General features: G+C 43.9%; 1 protein-coding gene across 1 annotated transcript; it reads left to right on the top strand.

Annotated features, from left to right (window-relative positions):
* The first annotated feature begins 216 nt into the window (after window positions 1–216).
* On the top strand, window positions 217–14,102 carry LOC124067012 (ly6/PLAUR domain-containing protein 1-like). The gene is made up of 3 exons (XM_046403993.1): window positions 217–401; window positions 1,822–1,953; window positions 13,369–14,102. Exons 1-3 carry the CDS (start codon window positions 353–355, stop codon window positions 13,617–13,619), a joined length of 432 nt encoding a protein of 143 aa, XP_046259949.1. The 5' UTR covers window positions 217–352; the 3' UTR covers window positions 13,620–14,102.
* The last annotated feature ends 926 nt before the right edge of the window (window positions 14,103–15,028 follow it).

Genomic DNA, 15,028 nt, shown 5'->3' with positions numbered 1-15,028 from the left:
TAAATCACTTCATTCTAACAGCAGGAAATTAAACAAGATTAAATATGAGAAGCCCACATACAATACTGTTACTGCTACTACTACTACTACTAATAATAATAATAATAATAATAACAATAATAACAATAATAATGTAGAGAGTAAAGCAGTTTGAAGGTTTCTCTGACAAACCTGTGACTTTCTGATCACGTGGGACATTCGGTTGCGTGCGTCAGCGGCGGATAAGAGAGGTGAAGCACCGCAGGAGGTGTCAGGCTCACCATGCGGGGCTGCCAGCTGCGGTGCCTGCGCGCCTCACACGCGGCGGACGTCCGTTTCTCATGTTGGTGCTCGGAGCGTCACTAAGCGGACCATGCGGCTGTTCACCGTCTCAACTTTGCTCCTGCTGGTCTCCGGCGCAGGTACGGACTCACGCAGCTTATCCCCCTCAACACTTCACACGGGATTAAACGCGACTTTTAAGATGTCTTTCACGCCAAAAATTTGTCTGTTTGTTTTGGTTTTTTTTTTCATTTTATTTCATTTTAATGTACTCGGAGAAGGAGCGCGGCGGCTGCGGTGCGAACGTGTCGTTGTTCGTGAAGCGGTAAACTGGGAGGCGCAGCAGAGCGCACAGCTTGGAGCGATCGGCGCGGATGCTTCTTTAAAGTTGAACAGTTTGCTGTTCGCAGCTCGTCGTGATGATATAAAGCTCATATTTGGATGTAATTAGATGAAAGTCCCCGGCGCCACACCTTGACTACGTGAGAGGTTGTCGTCTCTTAAAGCTCGCCGAGGCGTTGCGCGCCCGAAACGATGCAGGGAAGTTTGCATAAAGACTGTTAATCTGCACTGTTTACCGACTCCACTTTCAGCAGAGAAAATCTCAAGTCTCATTTGTTTTGATGGTGACATTTTGATTGGTTTAAAGAGCAGTAATGTTAAAATACTCGGTACAAATTTAAGTCTTGGAGTAAAAAATGCAGTATTTGACTCTGAAATGTGGTTTAGTGTAAGTATATAGTATAACGTGAGATAAAATGGAAGTACAGTGAAAATATTTACCCTACCTTTCACTATTAAGTGAAGTCTGATCATTTTGTGCATTAACTTTCATCCTGTTTCCCCCTTTTCATCCCCAGTAATGTGTTTAATTCTGCCACAAATGCACCATTCAGTCTCAGCTCTGATGCAGGACCCTTAATATGGTCCTCCAAGTCTTATTTCTGTGTCAGTTTTGAATATATTTAAAGAAATGTATGGACCTGGAACATAAAAAATGACTATAATTTGGTCGCCTCAACATTAAAAGCCAAAACGTTTTAAATGTCACTGCAATCAGATAAAAAATGTGGCTCAAAGTAGCTGGTTGACGTGTGAGCTTTCTGGTGTTTCATGGACATTCGTTCTCCTTTCCGAATAAGTGAGTATGTTTGAAAGGCGCTCAGTGAACAAACTGTGACATATGAACTGTAAAAGCAAGACGTGATGTTTCAAACGCACCACCAGCAACTGAAGAGCAGATAAATTATTGAGTGCGTCTGTCAAATCAATTTGAAATGGTCAGAGAGAAAGAGACCAGATGTCAGAATTTTTCACCAAAATGAGACCGAATTTCGCTTTGAGAATAAACTCAGTAATTTTGTATTCATAATACCAGAAAAAATAAATGGAGTATCTAAATGAAAAGTGTTATGGCTGAGGGCGGAGGGCATGAAACCGGCTGAAAATGATATGATGAAAATAGAAAGATTTAATTTTTGATTTGTGTGTGTGTGTGTGTGTGTGTGTGTGTGTGTGTGTGTGTGTGTGTGTGTGTGTGTGTGCGTGTGTGTGTTGCAGGGCTTGCTCTGCAGATTCAGTGCTACCAGTGTGAGGAGATGACACACGACTGCTCCACGCCAGAGTTCATCGTCAACTGCACCGTGAACGTGCAGGACATGTGCCAGAAGGAGGTCCTGGTGAAGGACGACGGTGAGTCACATCTCCAGGATCGCTTCTTCCTCCTCTCTAATCATGTTTTGTAAACGTATGTTATCGGCGATATAATTTCATTATAGTTGATAAATACATCTGATGATTGTGAAGCTTTCCTTTATTGACTGTGCAAGCGAAGCGTCTGCACGCTTCGATACAGCAGGTGGCGCTATGCACCTTTAATTAGGCAGGCGGACGAAGAAGAAGAAGAAGTAGGAAAAGATCAGCTCACTGTTTCTGACATTACATCCAACTGCTGCAGCTGGTTAGACCCAAACACACAGCTCAGAGAACAGACTTCAGTAAAACTCATGACACTGAGGTGCATAACGAAGCAGGAAAGACAGACTGATCGGTTTTCACCTGTGTGAAAGCACCTGGGGCAGGGCGAACAATCACCACGGGCGGAAAAATAGACAAACACAGGAAATACAACACTTAGCAACACTTTCGGATGAAGACAACATGATTATAATTCGAAGTGCGTGTTCCACGAGCGTCCGCAGAGGAGGCGAGAAGTCTACGAGATTTAACACAAGAAATCTTATTACAGCCATGAAATATTAAATCATCATCGTTATTTCTCTGTCTGGATGTCTCAGAACAGAACAGACAGATTGGCCTCAATGCAAGAACATCGGATTAGCTTCAGGTTGCGAAATGAATGATTTCTCAGTCGCGGGTTTTGGTTCAGAATCTGAAGAGTAGGCGTGAAATCAATACAGCTTAAAACTGGAGTGATATGTCTGTGTGTTGTGCTGTCGTATCCTCCAAGTGCCACCTGGACAGCAGGACTGGTTTGTTTGTGCCGTACAGTGACAGCGTCAGTGTGTGCACTGAGCTGCTCAGGCAGGTATGGTCTCTGGATCAGTGCAGATGTTTCTCAGCACAGAGACAACAAGGAAAATGGAAGTGTCCACAGACGAGGACACCAGGCCCTGTGCTGTGAGCTGATCTGAGGTCAGCCCCTCAGTGTTTCCCATAAGAGGGGAAATGTGTCAGCTCGTGTTGTGCGTGTCGTAGCAGGTATGAGTGTTCAAACCTCAAATCCTGCAGCCGATATCAGCTTGATGCAGATGTGTCAGAGTCAGTGTGTATTATTATTGTGTCAGATGTGCACTGGCTGAGAGTTCATTGCACTGCAGCACAATGTGAATGTTGAACTTATCTCTTTTGGGCTTCTGAAAACACGAACACATTAATACTAAGGTTGCTCTGTGTCTGCTGTCTAAATAGGCTGCTGTGTGCTAGCATGTTAGCCACAACAACTTTATCAGCTGACAGTATGTCAGTGTCGTGCTTTTAGCTTGCTGTGCTCGCCTCAAGTGAACAAAAAGACAACTAATGAGATTTTAAATGAGTTAAATTAGTAAATTAATAGTTTAAAGAAAAGTATTTCGACATGCTGGTGGTGGTAGGTGAAAGCTCAGGCGAGTGGGATCCATCCTCTGGACACCACGAATGTCTTCACCCAGTGTTATTATAATCCATCCAATACTTGTTGAGATATTTCTGTCTAAAACAAAGTGAACTGAGCACCAACTGGCCAACAGCCACGCTGGCCAAAATTTTAATATAAGCTGACACATTTTGTTTTATCAGGTTTTTAAAGTAAAAAATATGGACATCACTATTGGCCTGTACAGTGTGGAAATGCAACCACAACCGCACGAATCATGTAGTAAAAGACGTCCACGTCCACTTATTGGTTTCAGCCTGTTTGTTAACATCACTGACGTTCAGAAGTTAATTATCCACCTGTGGTGTTTTGGTTCATGTTGTGCTTCTTTGTAACTGCTCAACAGAGTGAGAAAGCAACACAGCACATTAGGCAGTGGCTCACAGAGCGCAGACGGGCCGCGACCCTGACTGGATGGACTGTACAAGAATGACTTTGCTGTACAGAAATAAGCAGTTTGCAGGACCACTTCAGCTTCTCGATATGTGAACTGATATGGACCCAGTGGACAGCGAACAGGCAACATCGCTGACGGGGTGTTGAGGATCGTACGAGATGTTTTGATGTCAGCCAGTGAAATAGATTTAAAGTGTTGGATTATCTCAGCTTTGGTTTACATCATTTCATTAAGTTTATCTCACTCTGTGACGATCTGTAACCTGCGTGCATGCAGGTTCTGTGCACATCTGACACATGGGTTAGTCACCCTCTGCAGGTTTGGCAGCACAGTGCTGCCGTTTTAGTAATGAGTAATGCATCTTCTGTTGTGTTTACGAGCTTTTTTGCTGCAGGTGGTTACAACTCAGACATTCAAGGTCCCTCTTAGCGCCCCGGGTCTACTCCGTTTTCACACCCAGTGAAAATTGGAGGCCATTTTTACCCCAATCTACTGCTGATGAGCAAAAGCAATAAGCTCCTGTCTTTGGAAACGTGGTTCCCGATCCAAAGGGCAGGCACACGGCACTGTAGACTCGACAGTTCTTTAATAAGAAAATTTCCGCATGAATGCTCGTCTACATCCCAGCCTTTATCTCCCAGTGTTATCGTTATTGCTGCTCTGCATGAAAAGGAGGGCCTAGAAATTCAACTGACCGCACCTTATCGCTGTTTGAAATGCAATAGATACATTCACAGCTGCGCTCCCACCGCTGTGCAGTGTGCTTAAGTGATAAGAATGGAAATCAGTGGGGCTGCTTGATTCCTTCTAAGCATACTTGCCCTGTGATTGCCTCTATAAAACCCTCGACTTTGCGCGCAGCTCAGTAATGTAAATGTGTTATTGATGTGATGTAGGAGCACTAACATATGTCCTCAACTGAGCTATTTTCTGTCCGCTGCCTCAGAGATTAGTCCTTCTGTATCTGGAGGCTGTTATACAATCCATCTCCTCCAACCGAGCTCTCGAGCTGTGAAAGAGACCGCCTGGCAAAACTTCGAGGTATCACTCAAGAGTGAAAATCGACACACACACACACGCACGCACGCACACGCACAGCTTCCACTCAGACATTTTTCAGCTGGGCAGCGGGAGACAAGCCAGGCTTCCCATCTCTCATCTTCTATTACTATCATCATCATCATTCCCCTCTGATTATGTCTGGAGAAATGATAAAAGAGTGGGCTTCTACCTTGCTAACGACCGCTCCTCTCCCTCTGTCTTTAGAGGAGGGTAGATTGCCACGCACCAGCAGGCCACCTATCAATGTCCCCCCCACTCCATTTTTTTGTTTTAAACGGAGGGGGGAGTATGATGTGCTGTGATGAGGTACATGAAACTGGCCATCCTTCAATTTCTCAGAAGCAATTTCCAAGGGACGGGAACTAAATTAACATAATAAGACACAGCAAAAAAAGCATGAGTTTGCTGTTTTAATTTTGCACTTGATGATGGATACCAAAGTATTGCACAGGTGTGAAACTTTAGTACTCTTTGATGTTGTCAGAGTAATGTTTTAAAGCCGCACTCGAGCAGACTAAACTTCATGCCACAGGAAATCATAATGCAACTCGTGTATTGTGGAGGATTTTAGCTTCTTTCAGCTCACTGTTCTGGCTTTCCTGTGTCCAGCTCTGATTAAAAACCCACCGTGCACCAAACTGCTGACAGACACAATAAGCCACAACACAGCAGAAGAAGAAGAGAAGATATTTTTCTCAGGTGGTAGAAAGCAGAAATAGAGCTACAAGAAGGTGGCCATGACTCCAGTGTTGTCATGTTAGAGTCATGTTTTACTTGTTAGTCACAGCATTATAAAAAGTCGAAATGAAGGCTTGAAGGCTTGTCTTTTAACAGACAACACACTTGTTGACTCCAGCTGATGACATTTCAGAGCAGCAGGCTGGACAAAGCTGTGACAAGTGGTGAAAGAGGCGGCTGCAAACGGATGGATAAACTCTCCTCATTCCCCCTGCTGTTTTGGCTGCAGATGTTTTCCCATCACGTGGCGCGGCAGGTAAAAGAAGTTGTTTGCCTGCAGACGTTTCTGCTTCTCCCTGCAGTATTATGAAGCATAGCTGCCGTCAAAGCTGCTCTTCATTTCCTATGAATTCTTCAAAACAAAAGCCCATGTTGTTTTGTTATCGGAAAGCTTTTATTATGCGGCATCAAAGTCAGGTAGGAAGTCACTGCAGCTTGCTTGGAAGTTGGCTGTGTGCGCTTTTGGCTCCACTCAGTCCAACTCAGCGTGGTGCAGAACAACTCTGTTAAACTTGTAATTTGAAGCACAAATCAGCTTGGTATGGATTAACTCTGTAGTCTTGGCAGCTTTCATTCAGTGACAGCAGCGACATCATAACAAGCCCTGCAGACGAATTTATGGGTGACGAATAACTGGAGACTGCCGTACCTTCTCCTAAATAACTGCCTTATAATAAGTCATACAGATGAGCATGACAGTTGCTGTCTGTCACTGCAGGGTGTCTCTCCCACTGTTTGTCTCCACTCTGAAAAAAGTTGAAAAAAACTGTCATCAGTGCCTTAAGTGGAGCCGCGATGACGAGACAGACGAGCGTAATGATTCCCGCCGGATTCCTCTGACAGGCGCACTTCTGAAAAGCAAACGGTAGCGGCTGACGTGTCACAGTGCAGCACATTCAGTAGGCGATGTTGATGAAAGTTGATAAATAGCATCTCACTAGCTGAGCAGAAAACTGTTGTTTTCTCGTTGCGACGTCTTAATACAGTTTAATACAGACAAGTGAGTGGGCCTCTAAGCTGGCTGTCGAGGCATCCGCGCTCCTTTGAGGTCTGTGGTTTAAAGCCTGAAATCACGTAGGAAGACACAACCTGCAGAAATATGGAACATCTTTTATGACGTCTCACATGAAGTCAGAGGCAGAGGACAGGTTAGCTCTGTCTGACAGTGGGAGGTTCAGGAAGCTTTCAGTCTGCAGTGGGCAATTTGTTTCTGGAGCTCATCTGCAGAGGATCTTCGCTCGTATTCCCCTGAATTCAGCTCACATTTCAAGTGAAAATTCCAGCAGACTCACAGTTCAAGGAGGCAGGGAAACTTGAAAGAGGTTTTATTAGACTGTCAACTGCAACACGTCGCTGCAGGTGATCCAGACTTACATCTCATCAGACCTATTGACGACTTGACGCTCCGTTCACAGTTACAGGCGCTATTGCCTGTTATACATTCTCATCACACGGTCAAAAACACGTCGATCCCAAACTCAACAGACTTCTATGCATCCTATTAGCACCACAGTGCCAAAACCTTTTTTTTAAAAAAAACTCATGTGCACTCAAAACTGCATAACCGCATTATCAGCTGCTACAAATGATAAATATATATGTGTATTACAGCACTTAGAACCAGAAATACAAGCACAACCAGCACAGTTCACTCTGCAGTGTGTCCACCAGGCTGCTTCTGGTTATGTGGTAGCAACAGGTGACTCGTCGCGGCTGATACGAGCCCGACTCTGCTGCTCGGCGCTCAGAGACGATGAACACGTGTCTTCCCGACCTCATGGCTTATCTAAATTAGCTTTTGCAATTTACAAAGTTAATTTACTGTATCAGGCAAAGCGCAAATGAGAATGTGTTTAGTCACAGCAGTTTGCGTTCATCTGGTTAAATAGATGGACTGAGCCTGGCTGCTGAACTTTGTGTAATTGTGTGATTTGAATGGCTGTGAGTTTGTTGGACCAATTTTTCACATGACATGCAATAACATTAATTTCTGGTGCCCTTAATTACATGTGTAGTGCTTGCATAAAGTGGAGACAGATTTGCATTCAGAACAATTGCAGCAGCATTTAAAATGGTGAAATTCTGCTGTGAAGGTAACACTTCAGGGGGATCACTGGGGGTCAGAGGATCCACTTGCAGGATTAAAGCAGATCCACACTTAAGTTCTCTGCTGGGTTTAAATTGAGTTAAAGTTACACAAACTTGTGGTCTCTGTCTCTGTTTCGACGGTCCTGACCTTTGAAAGAGCGAAGAGCCAGAAAATCCAAAACAGAATAAGCCAACGTACCTTATTAGCTGTGTTTTCTTTAAACTCTTTTGTGGAGAAGTGAAAGCTGTTTCCCCGGAGGAAAAATGTTTTCACAGCCAGTTAGGAAACAACAGTTGATGGTGCAAATGTGGATGTGTGAATAAGCTTTATGAACTTACCTTTGCATTAGCTTGAGGATACATTGGTAGGTTATTGTAAGTACGTTTACTCAAGTAGCTACTGCACTCAAGTACAAATTTGAGGTACTTTCACAGTGTGGTATTAGTGCAATAAAGACTCCACGTCCACCACTGCTAGCATCAGACGAGTTGAGAAATGTGCTGTTAGAGGAGGCTTGTCAAAACCTAAATTAGCACAATTCGGTCTGGTGATTTCCTTTTAGTTTTCCCTCCATTTCCCATGACCCCCTTTTTTGGGATTGTGTAATATAACTGTGCAATTGAAAGTACAAATGCATTCGCAAGTGCTCATGAAATTCAGGCTTTTATCACCCAAAATACCTGCTATCATTTTTACGGTTACGCACCGACCATTTATCAGGATGACACCTTTATTGGCTCATATACCAACTGCCATCTAATTTCACTGCTCAGTCAGTTTGATTTAGATGGACAGTAAACCCCACAGAGCAGACTGATACAAGTCAAACATACTCGTCTTTTTCCTGTGTCAAGGGCTTCCACAAAAGAACTTTTCTGCTGTCATTCACTGTTTACTGCCTTTAACCTTTAAGAACCGGACGTTTGCGTCGACACGATTCTGTGTTTCTGTCACAGCTGCAGAGACGACGACTGTCAATTATAGCTTAGTCCATATGGTTAAAAACTTCTTTAGAAGAGCAATCAAAGGTTCTTCGGACTCGCTTGGCTCCCGTGCAGCCGACCGTGATGATTTTCATTACGCTAAAGTTCTCTGAGCGCTGGAAAGTTGATAAGAAATTTTGCCCTTTCCCCATAAATTAACTCAACGGGCGTAATTTAGATTGAAGTGCTGAATCTCAGAATTCCCACACACAAATGAAATTAAACCCCCTGAAGGACTTCAGACGTTACGAAATGAGCGTTTCCCTGTTGTGCTGTCTGCATATATTCTCCACACTCAAAGCAGGCACGTATGGAAAATAATCAGCACATATCAGACTACTGTGTGATGTTTGTGTGTGCTTGCCCTGAATTTCAATTAGATTAAAGTTAAAGATTAAAGTGACATATTTTGTCATTGGAGGGAACTCACTCCAACGAAATTTGTTCTCTGCATTTAACCCACCCAAGTGACGTGCACACACACACACACAGCAAACCCGGGGCAGTGGGCGACCGCGTGCAGCGCCCGGGGAGCAGTGGGGGTTAGGTACCTTGCTCAAGGGTACCTCAGCCATGGACACCGGGACGGGGAATCGAACCAGCGATCCACCGGTTACGGGTCCGACACCCTAACCGCTGATCCACGAGCAGCTCGCCTGGCAAAGCACGACCTCAAGGTAATCAATCAAACATCAGATAAGTAACATCACAATCCAATTGGGGTGTTTTACAAAAACAACCTTCTGTCATCTGGAATAGACATTAGCTCTTCACATTTTTTTTATTTGTCAGAAGTCAGAGAGGACGATGTCCTGTTGCATCAGCTCGACTCGAATGTTCTCGTTCTCAGCTGCTATGAAGCGGCTCCACGGCAGCTTGAGCGAACTGTTGCCTGAGCCTGCCTGCTCCTCACAGCTGCAGCCTTGTGTTCAAAGTGCTGCAGTGTCTTGACACATTAATCTGCAGGGACAGCTACAGTCTATTTGTGGACGTGCTTTGGAGGTTATTTTGTTATTTCTAGTGTGGACTGTGTGGAAGAGGGTGAAAATTGAATTGTTTCATTTTTTGTTGTTGTTTTGTTTGTTTGTTTTTAAAGTCACCTAAAGGAGCAGCGTTTCCTCCAGACGGACTCGTTTAAAGGTTGTGTGTGTGTGTGTGTGACTTTCACTTGTTATTAACGACGTGTGTCATTAGTAAGAAATGAGCAGGAGTGAACATATTCACATGACTTACACAAGACTGATGAGTGCTGGAAAATACATTACAGCCAATATTTAGCAAAACGTTACTATTTGAATGTTATATTGGACCACTCTGTCTGTCAGTCGACTCCATAGCTCCAACTACAGCTTAGTCAGCTTGGTTCCACTTATAGTAGCTAGTTGGCCGTTGATGCCTAAAACCAATTTTTGCTAATAGGCAGCAATCACTGATTGCACGCCGCTGCTTTGCACAGTTACATCAGCATGTATTGTTAGTTAAGGATCACATGCTTCAAGCTCCAGGACACTTGCAGAGCAAATGAGCCTTTTTTGCGAGGCTGGCAGCATCCCATTTAGCTGCATCAGTTTTATGGTCCTGGTATTGTTCATGTTCCCACTGCCACACTGTCGCAGCTTACCGGGACCTTTGAACAGAACAGATTGCCATCAGTAATGTTACTAACAACACTTCCCCTGCAGTCTTCAGTGAAACCTTTGCCCAGCTTCTCCATTCACCATATTGATAGATTATTGATTATAAATCTCCACAGTGTGGCTGTTAAAGGTGCAGTCAGTTCAAGAGTAAAAACTGTGATTTGTAGAGGCTGAGCAGTTGAAATGCCATTCAAAGTGCAAAATTGTCAGTTTGGTAGTAGTTAAAGTAGTAGTTGTAGTAGTAGTAGTTATGTGAAGCGTGTACATTAATTAGTTTGAGAGAGTCTGGGATGTCACTGCACCTCATCTGAATAGTTTGCTCCAAAAATGAAACAAATAAATAAAAAACCTGAGAAACTGAACTAATATGATAAAATATGAGGTGGTGAGCGGCGAGTTTGAAGTTTGAATTAAGTTTCTACGTGAAAGTTTTCACTAGTGTGAGGAAGTTGAAGAGCAGATGAGGGTGTGTGTGAGGTTTACTAGGGGCGCACTAATAAATAGCCCACGTGATTGGAAAGTGATTGTTTGAGGTGAGAAAAGCCATCAAAACCGTATTCGCTGTCAGTGACTCTTCCCACTTTTACTACAGCTCATTTTCCACCCACTGCCCGTCTTATCGGCTCTCGCTATTTTGCAACTGCTGCTGGAGATAAAAACCAACAGATTACACAGCCATTTACAACCACTGGATTTTCTCACTTTGGAGTTGTTTCTCATATTTGTCCTCCATAATATGGAGATCCTCTGCAGTCTGTCACGCTTTAAGAGGCTGACGGCTAAAATCAGAGATATTAGCACAGTGTGGGCCGCGTTTTAATCTGCTGGTGTTGTGAGGAGACGAGACATTTCCCCTTCAGAGCTCTGCGACATTTCACAGTGTGTTTCCTCTGGATTACTCAACACCTTCTGGGACGTCCACTGATATTTGCAGTGTGTAAGACATGGGAGGATGCACAATTAAAATGAACGCGTAGTCGTTAGGGTGTGACTGTTGCACTCTGGGAGGTCACACATCACAAGGGTTACTGGAAGTTCATGTGCTCATATCAGAAATTTCTTCAGCAAAATGCTGTGGTATTGGGCCACCTGACCATCACACCAACAGGGACTTTAGTGACGTCTCATTCTAATCACATAGACGAGTTTGCAGCTCTCACAGCTTCCACTCTTCTGTGAAGGCTTTCCACAACATGTTGGAGTGTTTCTGTGGGAATTTGTGCCCATTCATGCAGTAGAGCATTTGTGAGGTCACACACTGATGTTGGACCAAAAGGCCTGGCTCACAATCTCCGTTCCAGTTCATCCCAAAGGTGTTGGATGGGGTTGAGGTCAGGGCTCTGTGTGGGCCAGTCAAGTTCTTCCACACCAAACTCATCCAACCATGTCTTTATGGAGCTTTGCTTTGTGCACTGGGGCACAGTCATGCTGGAATAGAAAAGGGCCTTCAACAAACTGTTGCCACAAAGTTGGAAGCATAGCATTGACCAAAATGTCTTGGTGTGCTGAAGCATTAAGATTTCCCTTCACTGGAGGTCAGGGGCCGAGCCCAAACCCTGAGGAACAGCCTGATAAAGAGGTGTGTCTGGATACTTTTGTCTACATAGTGTCAGTACGTATTCTGCCAGTTGAACTGGTCACAGCTCAGGGTCTCTTCTTTAATTCCCCGGCTCCCTAACCAAACTTCATTGTGATGTGGATTATGGCTGGTGAGATGGATGCACTTCAGAGGAGCTTTGAAAATTGAATGCGGTCACTGGAAATGGCTCTAAATATAGTTTTAGAGTGTTTGGGGGATTTTTCTTTCACTGAACTGCACATAAACTTCACATTCAGATTTACTGTAAGTAGGACAACTGATTCATTTTATTCACAAAAAAAGAAAGAAAGAAAAAACTTTGAGGCTTCAGAACTCTTCATGGGCACAACATGAATGTGTTAGGATCAACTGAGGAGCAGGATGATAATTGATGATTGAATTGAATCTGATTTAAGGATAGACTATTAGATGCAGAGTTAATAAATTGTCTGAAGGGAATGCAAATGAGTCTAGCCAAGAGAAACTATTCTTAGTCCAGAGAATAAACACCTTCTGTGCTTCTGTATCTGCAGTCATAAAGCACACCAGCTAATTACCAACAACTGTGCAATGTTAGCAATAGGCATTACAGCGAAATAAAGAGGCCTGCTTCTGTGAGGATCAGATTATTGGATTAGGATTTAGGGCCTGTACTCTGCAGCTGTATTCTTAATGGTACTTACACAGTATGTACATTGTGGATCAGTTGCATGCAGATGACGATAAATAATGTCAGCCTGATCACTTCTGTGTCTGATTCTGAAGGACGTCATCATGGGAAAAAAAAAGGTAATCAGATGGTAGCCATGGTAACCAGTATATGCATTTCTGCATAAGTTTGCATATGAAATAAAACAGCATAGGTGTAATACAGGTCTTAATCTTATGTGACATATTTAGATGATTTAAGCCTGTGTGTAGACAAAACACAGAGGCAGAGGGAAGCAGAGGGAAACACCAGAAGGTCCGATGAGCTACCTGTGCAGCTACCTGCCCAGCTACCTGTGCAGCACTGAACGTCACCGAGCTGCTGGTTAGCACTGCAGGCTCCACTGGGCAAAGTGTTGGCTGTAAAGTTCCTTTGAACGTGCATATACAAACAGAGATAGAAGAGAGGTCACACCAGATAAAAAGCAAGAAAGGCTTCACTTTTCCTCTTTCAGAGACTATTATGAGACAGAGAGTGACACTTTTATGCAAATCTTTTAGAGACACAGAGGACAGCAAAGTGCCCTGACTGCTAATTGAGCACAGGTCCACTACACACAGATGTTCCCTTTAAGCTGGGTTCCCCTTGATGAAAGAATACATCCTATTTACTCCTAATTACCTTAATTATATGCCTTCATCTCACAGTTTCTGTCTTTGTTCCCTCTTTCTCACACACACACACACACACACACACACACACACACACACTAATCCTCTTATTATAAGCCTAATGCGTCCATTTCTGTCCTGGTTTCAGGGATACACTACCGCAAGTCCTGCGCCTCGTCAGGAGCCTGCCTCATCGCTTCTTCTGGCTACCAGCAGTTCTGCACCGGCAAGCTCAACTCAGTGTGCATCACCTGCTGCAACACGCCGCTGTGTAATGGACCACGGCAGAAGAAACGACCCCCGCCGTCTGCGGCCATCGCCCTGACCACGCCGCCGCTCCCTCTGCTTCCCCTCTACGCCCTCCTCCCCGTCCTCCTCCCGTTCTCCACCGCGTGTTGACAGAACCTCGCACACTGAGTTAAGATGCGGGTTTGAAAAAATGCCGCGCTGCTGACGGTGGAGATGACTCGAACCGTGTTAACCGAGACGGTGACAAACACATGTATGTTCTTTAAGGCGTGTGGAAGCTTTGCACAGTGTTTGTTCTCCCTGGCTTTCTGTTTCTGCTTGCCTCCAAGAAAAAACAAAAAACAAACAAAAAACACACACACAGCTGGGAAGATTTTATTGTCACATCTGCCGTGTCACAAACATGATGGTGGTGCAGCTACACGGGGAGCTGCTGGGGAAGGTGACGTGGAGGACACGGTGCCGCAGATGAATCAGCCTCTGGTTATTTTGTTGGACAGCAGGAGGCTCATTCTCATCTGTCTTCACTCACACTACAAGGTCAAATGAGACGTGTTGCAGTTATAGTTTGTTCAGATTCATCACTCATTTTCTGAGCCTCCAGAATAAATGAACTCTGTGATTTCATCCCAATCAATACCCTTAAATGAAACAATCATTTTGTTGAATTTATGAACTGACACAGACACGGTGTGATATGTATGACAATGATACTGTTAAATGATTGTGGAAAGAAAAGTGCAGTCGATGAAGAAAAACACATGCCAGTGATATTATTAAAGCCCTCAAGCCTTTCTTAGATACACAATGACAGCTCTGTGCAACAGCCAACAGCCCACAGTGGAGGAAGAAGCTTTCCTCCACAGCTGTCTGCTCACAGATGTTGCACACAGAGCCTGTGGACGTACACAAACGTACTTATTTGCTATTTATTGTCTCTCTAATGACTGATATTGTATCAGTTTGCACTAGCAGTTGTGCAGCAAGTATGTGGTGCACTGAGCGTACTGTCCACGATGTTGGACCGCACCAAGTTTTTGGAAAATTCACCCACCAGTCACTTTGGGAAAAGCATTCAAGGAACTGAAATTAGTTCTCGAGTGAATCTTTAATTGAGGCTGTTTAGCTATGATGGTGTTATTTCAGAGACAAATGCGTGATGATACAAAGTCGTATACGATGCTGAACTTGCAAGAAGTTGGTGCTGTCCATTAAAACGTACTAATCAGTTTCAGTAGAAGTGACCTGAAGCTTAAAGGTGTCCTGTTGAGTTTCTCTGTAAAACAAGCAGTAATGTTTACATTGATTGTTGATATCTTCAGTGCTTTTCCTTCCCAATAAAACGTGTGCAGAGCCTGTATTGCTGTCAGAGGGCGGATTAGCACCAAGCCGAGAGACATCATATAACTTGCATGTGGAGGATGAATTGGGAGGCTAATCTAATTGTTCTAAGATGTTGAACAAGAAGAAATGTTGTTTTCTTTAAACCCTAACCAGAATCACTTCAGAATCAGAATCAGAATCAGAATTTCTTTATTTATCCCTGAAGGTAACCTATG

The sequence above is a fragment of the Scatophagus argus genome, chromosome 11 (assembly GCF_020382885.2).
Source record: "Scatophagus argus isolate fScaArg1 chromosome 11, fScaArg1.pri, whole genome shotgun sequence".
Taxonomy (NCBI): domain Eukaryota; kingdom Metazoa; phylum Chordata; class Actinopteri; family Scatophagidae; genus Scatophagus; species Scatophagus argus.
Note: the sequence above shows the minus strand (reverse complement) of the source record. Positions and strands in the feature narration are given on the sequence as shown.

What these genes read in the sequence shown, in the direction of transcription:
- LOC124067012 (XM_046403993.1), top strand. Translation starts at nt 353, where the DNA reads ATGCGGCTGTTCACCGTCTCAACTTTGCTCCTGCTGGTCTCCGGCGCA. An exon ending in CCTGCTGGTCTCCGGCGCAG is followed by an intron (nt 402 to 1,821) that starts GTACGGACTCAC and finishes TGTGTGTTGCAG; the next exon opens with GGCTTGCTCTGCAGATTCAG. An exon ending in GGTCCTGGTGAAGGACGACG is followed by an intron (nt 1,954 to 13,368) that starts GTGAGTCACATC and finishes TCCTGGTTTCAG; the next exon opens with GGATACACTACCGCAAGTCC.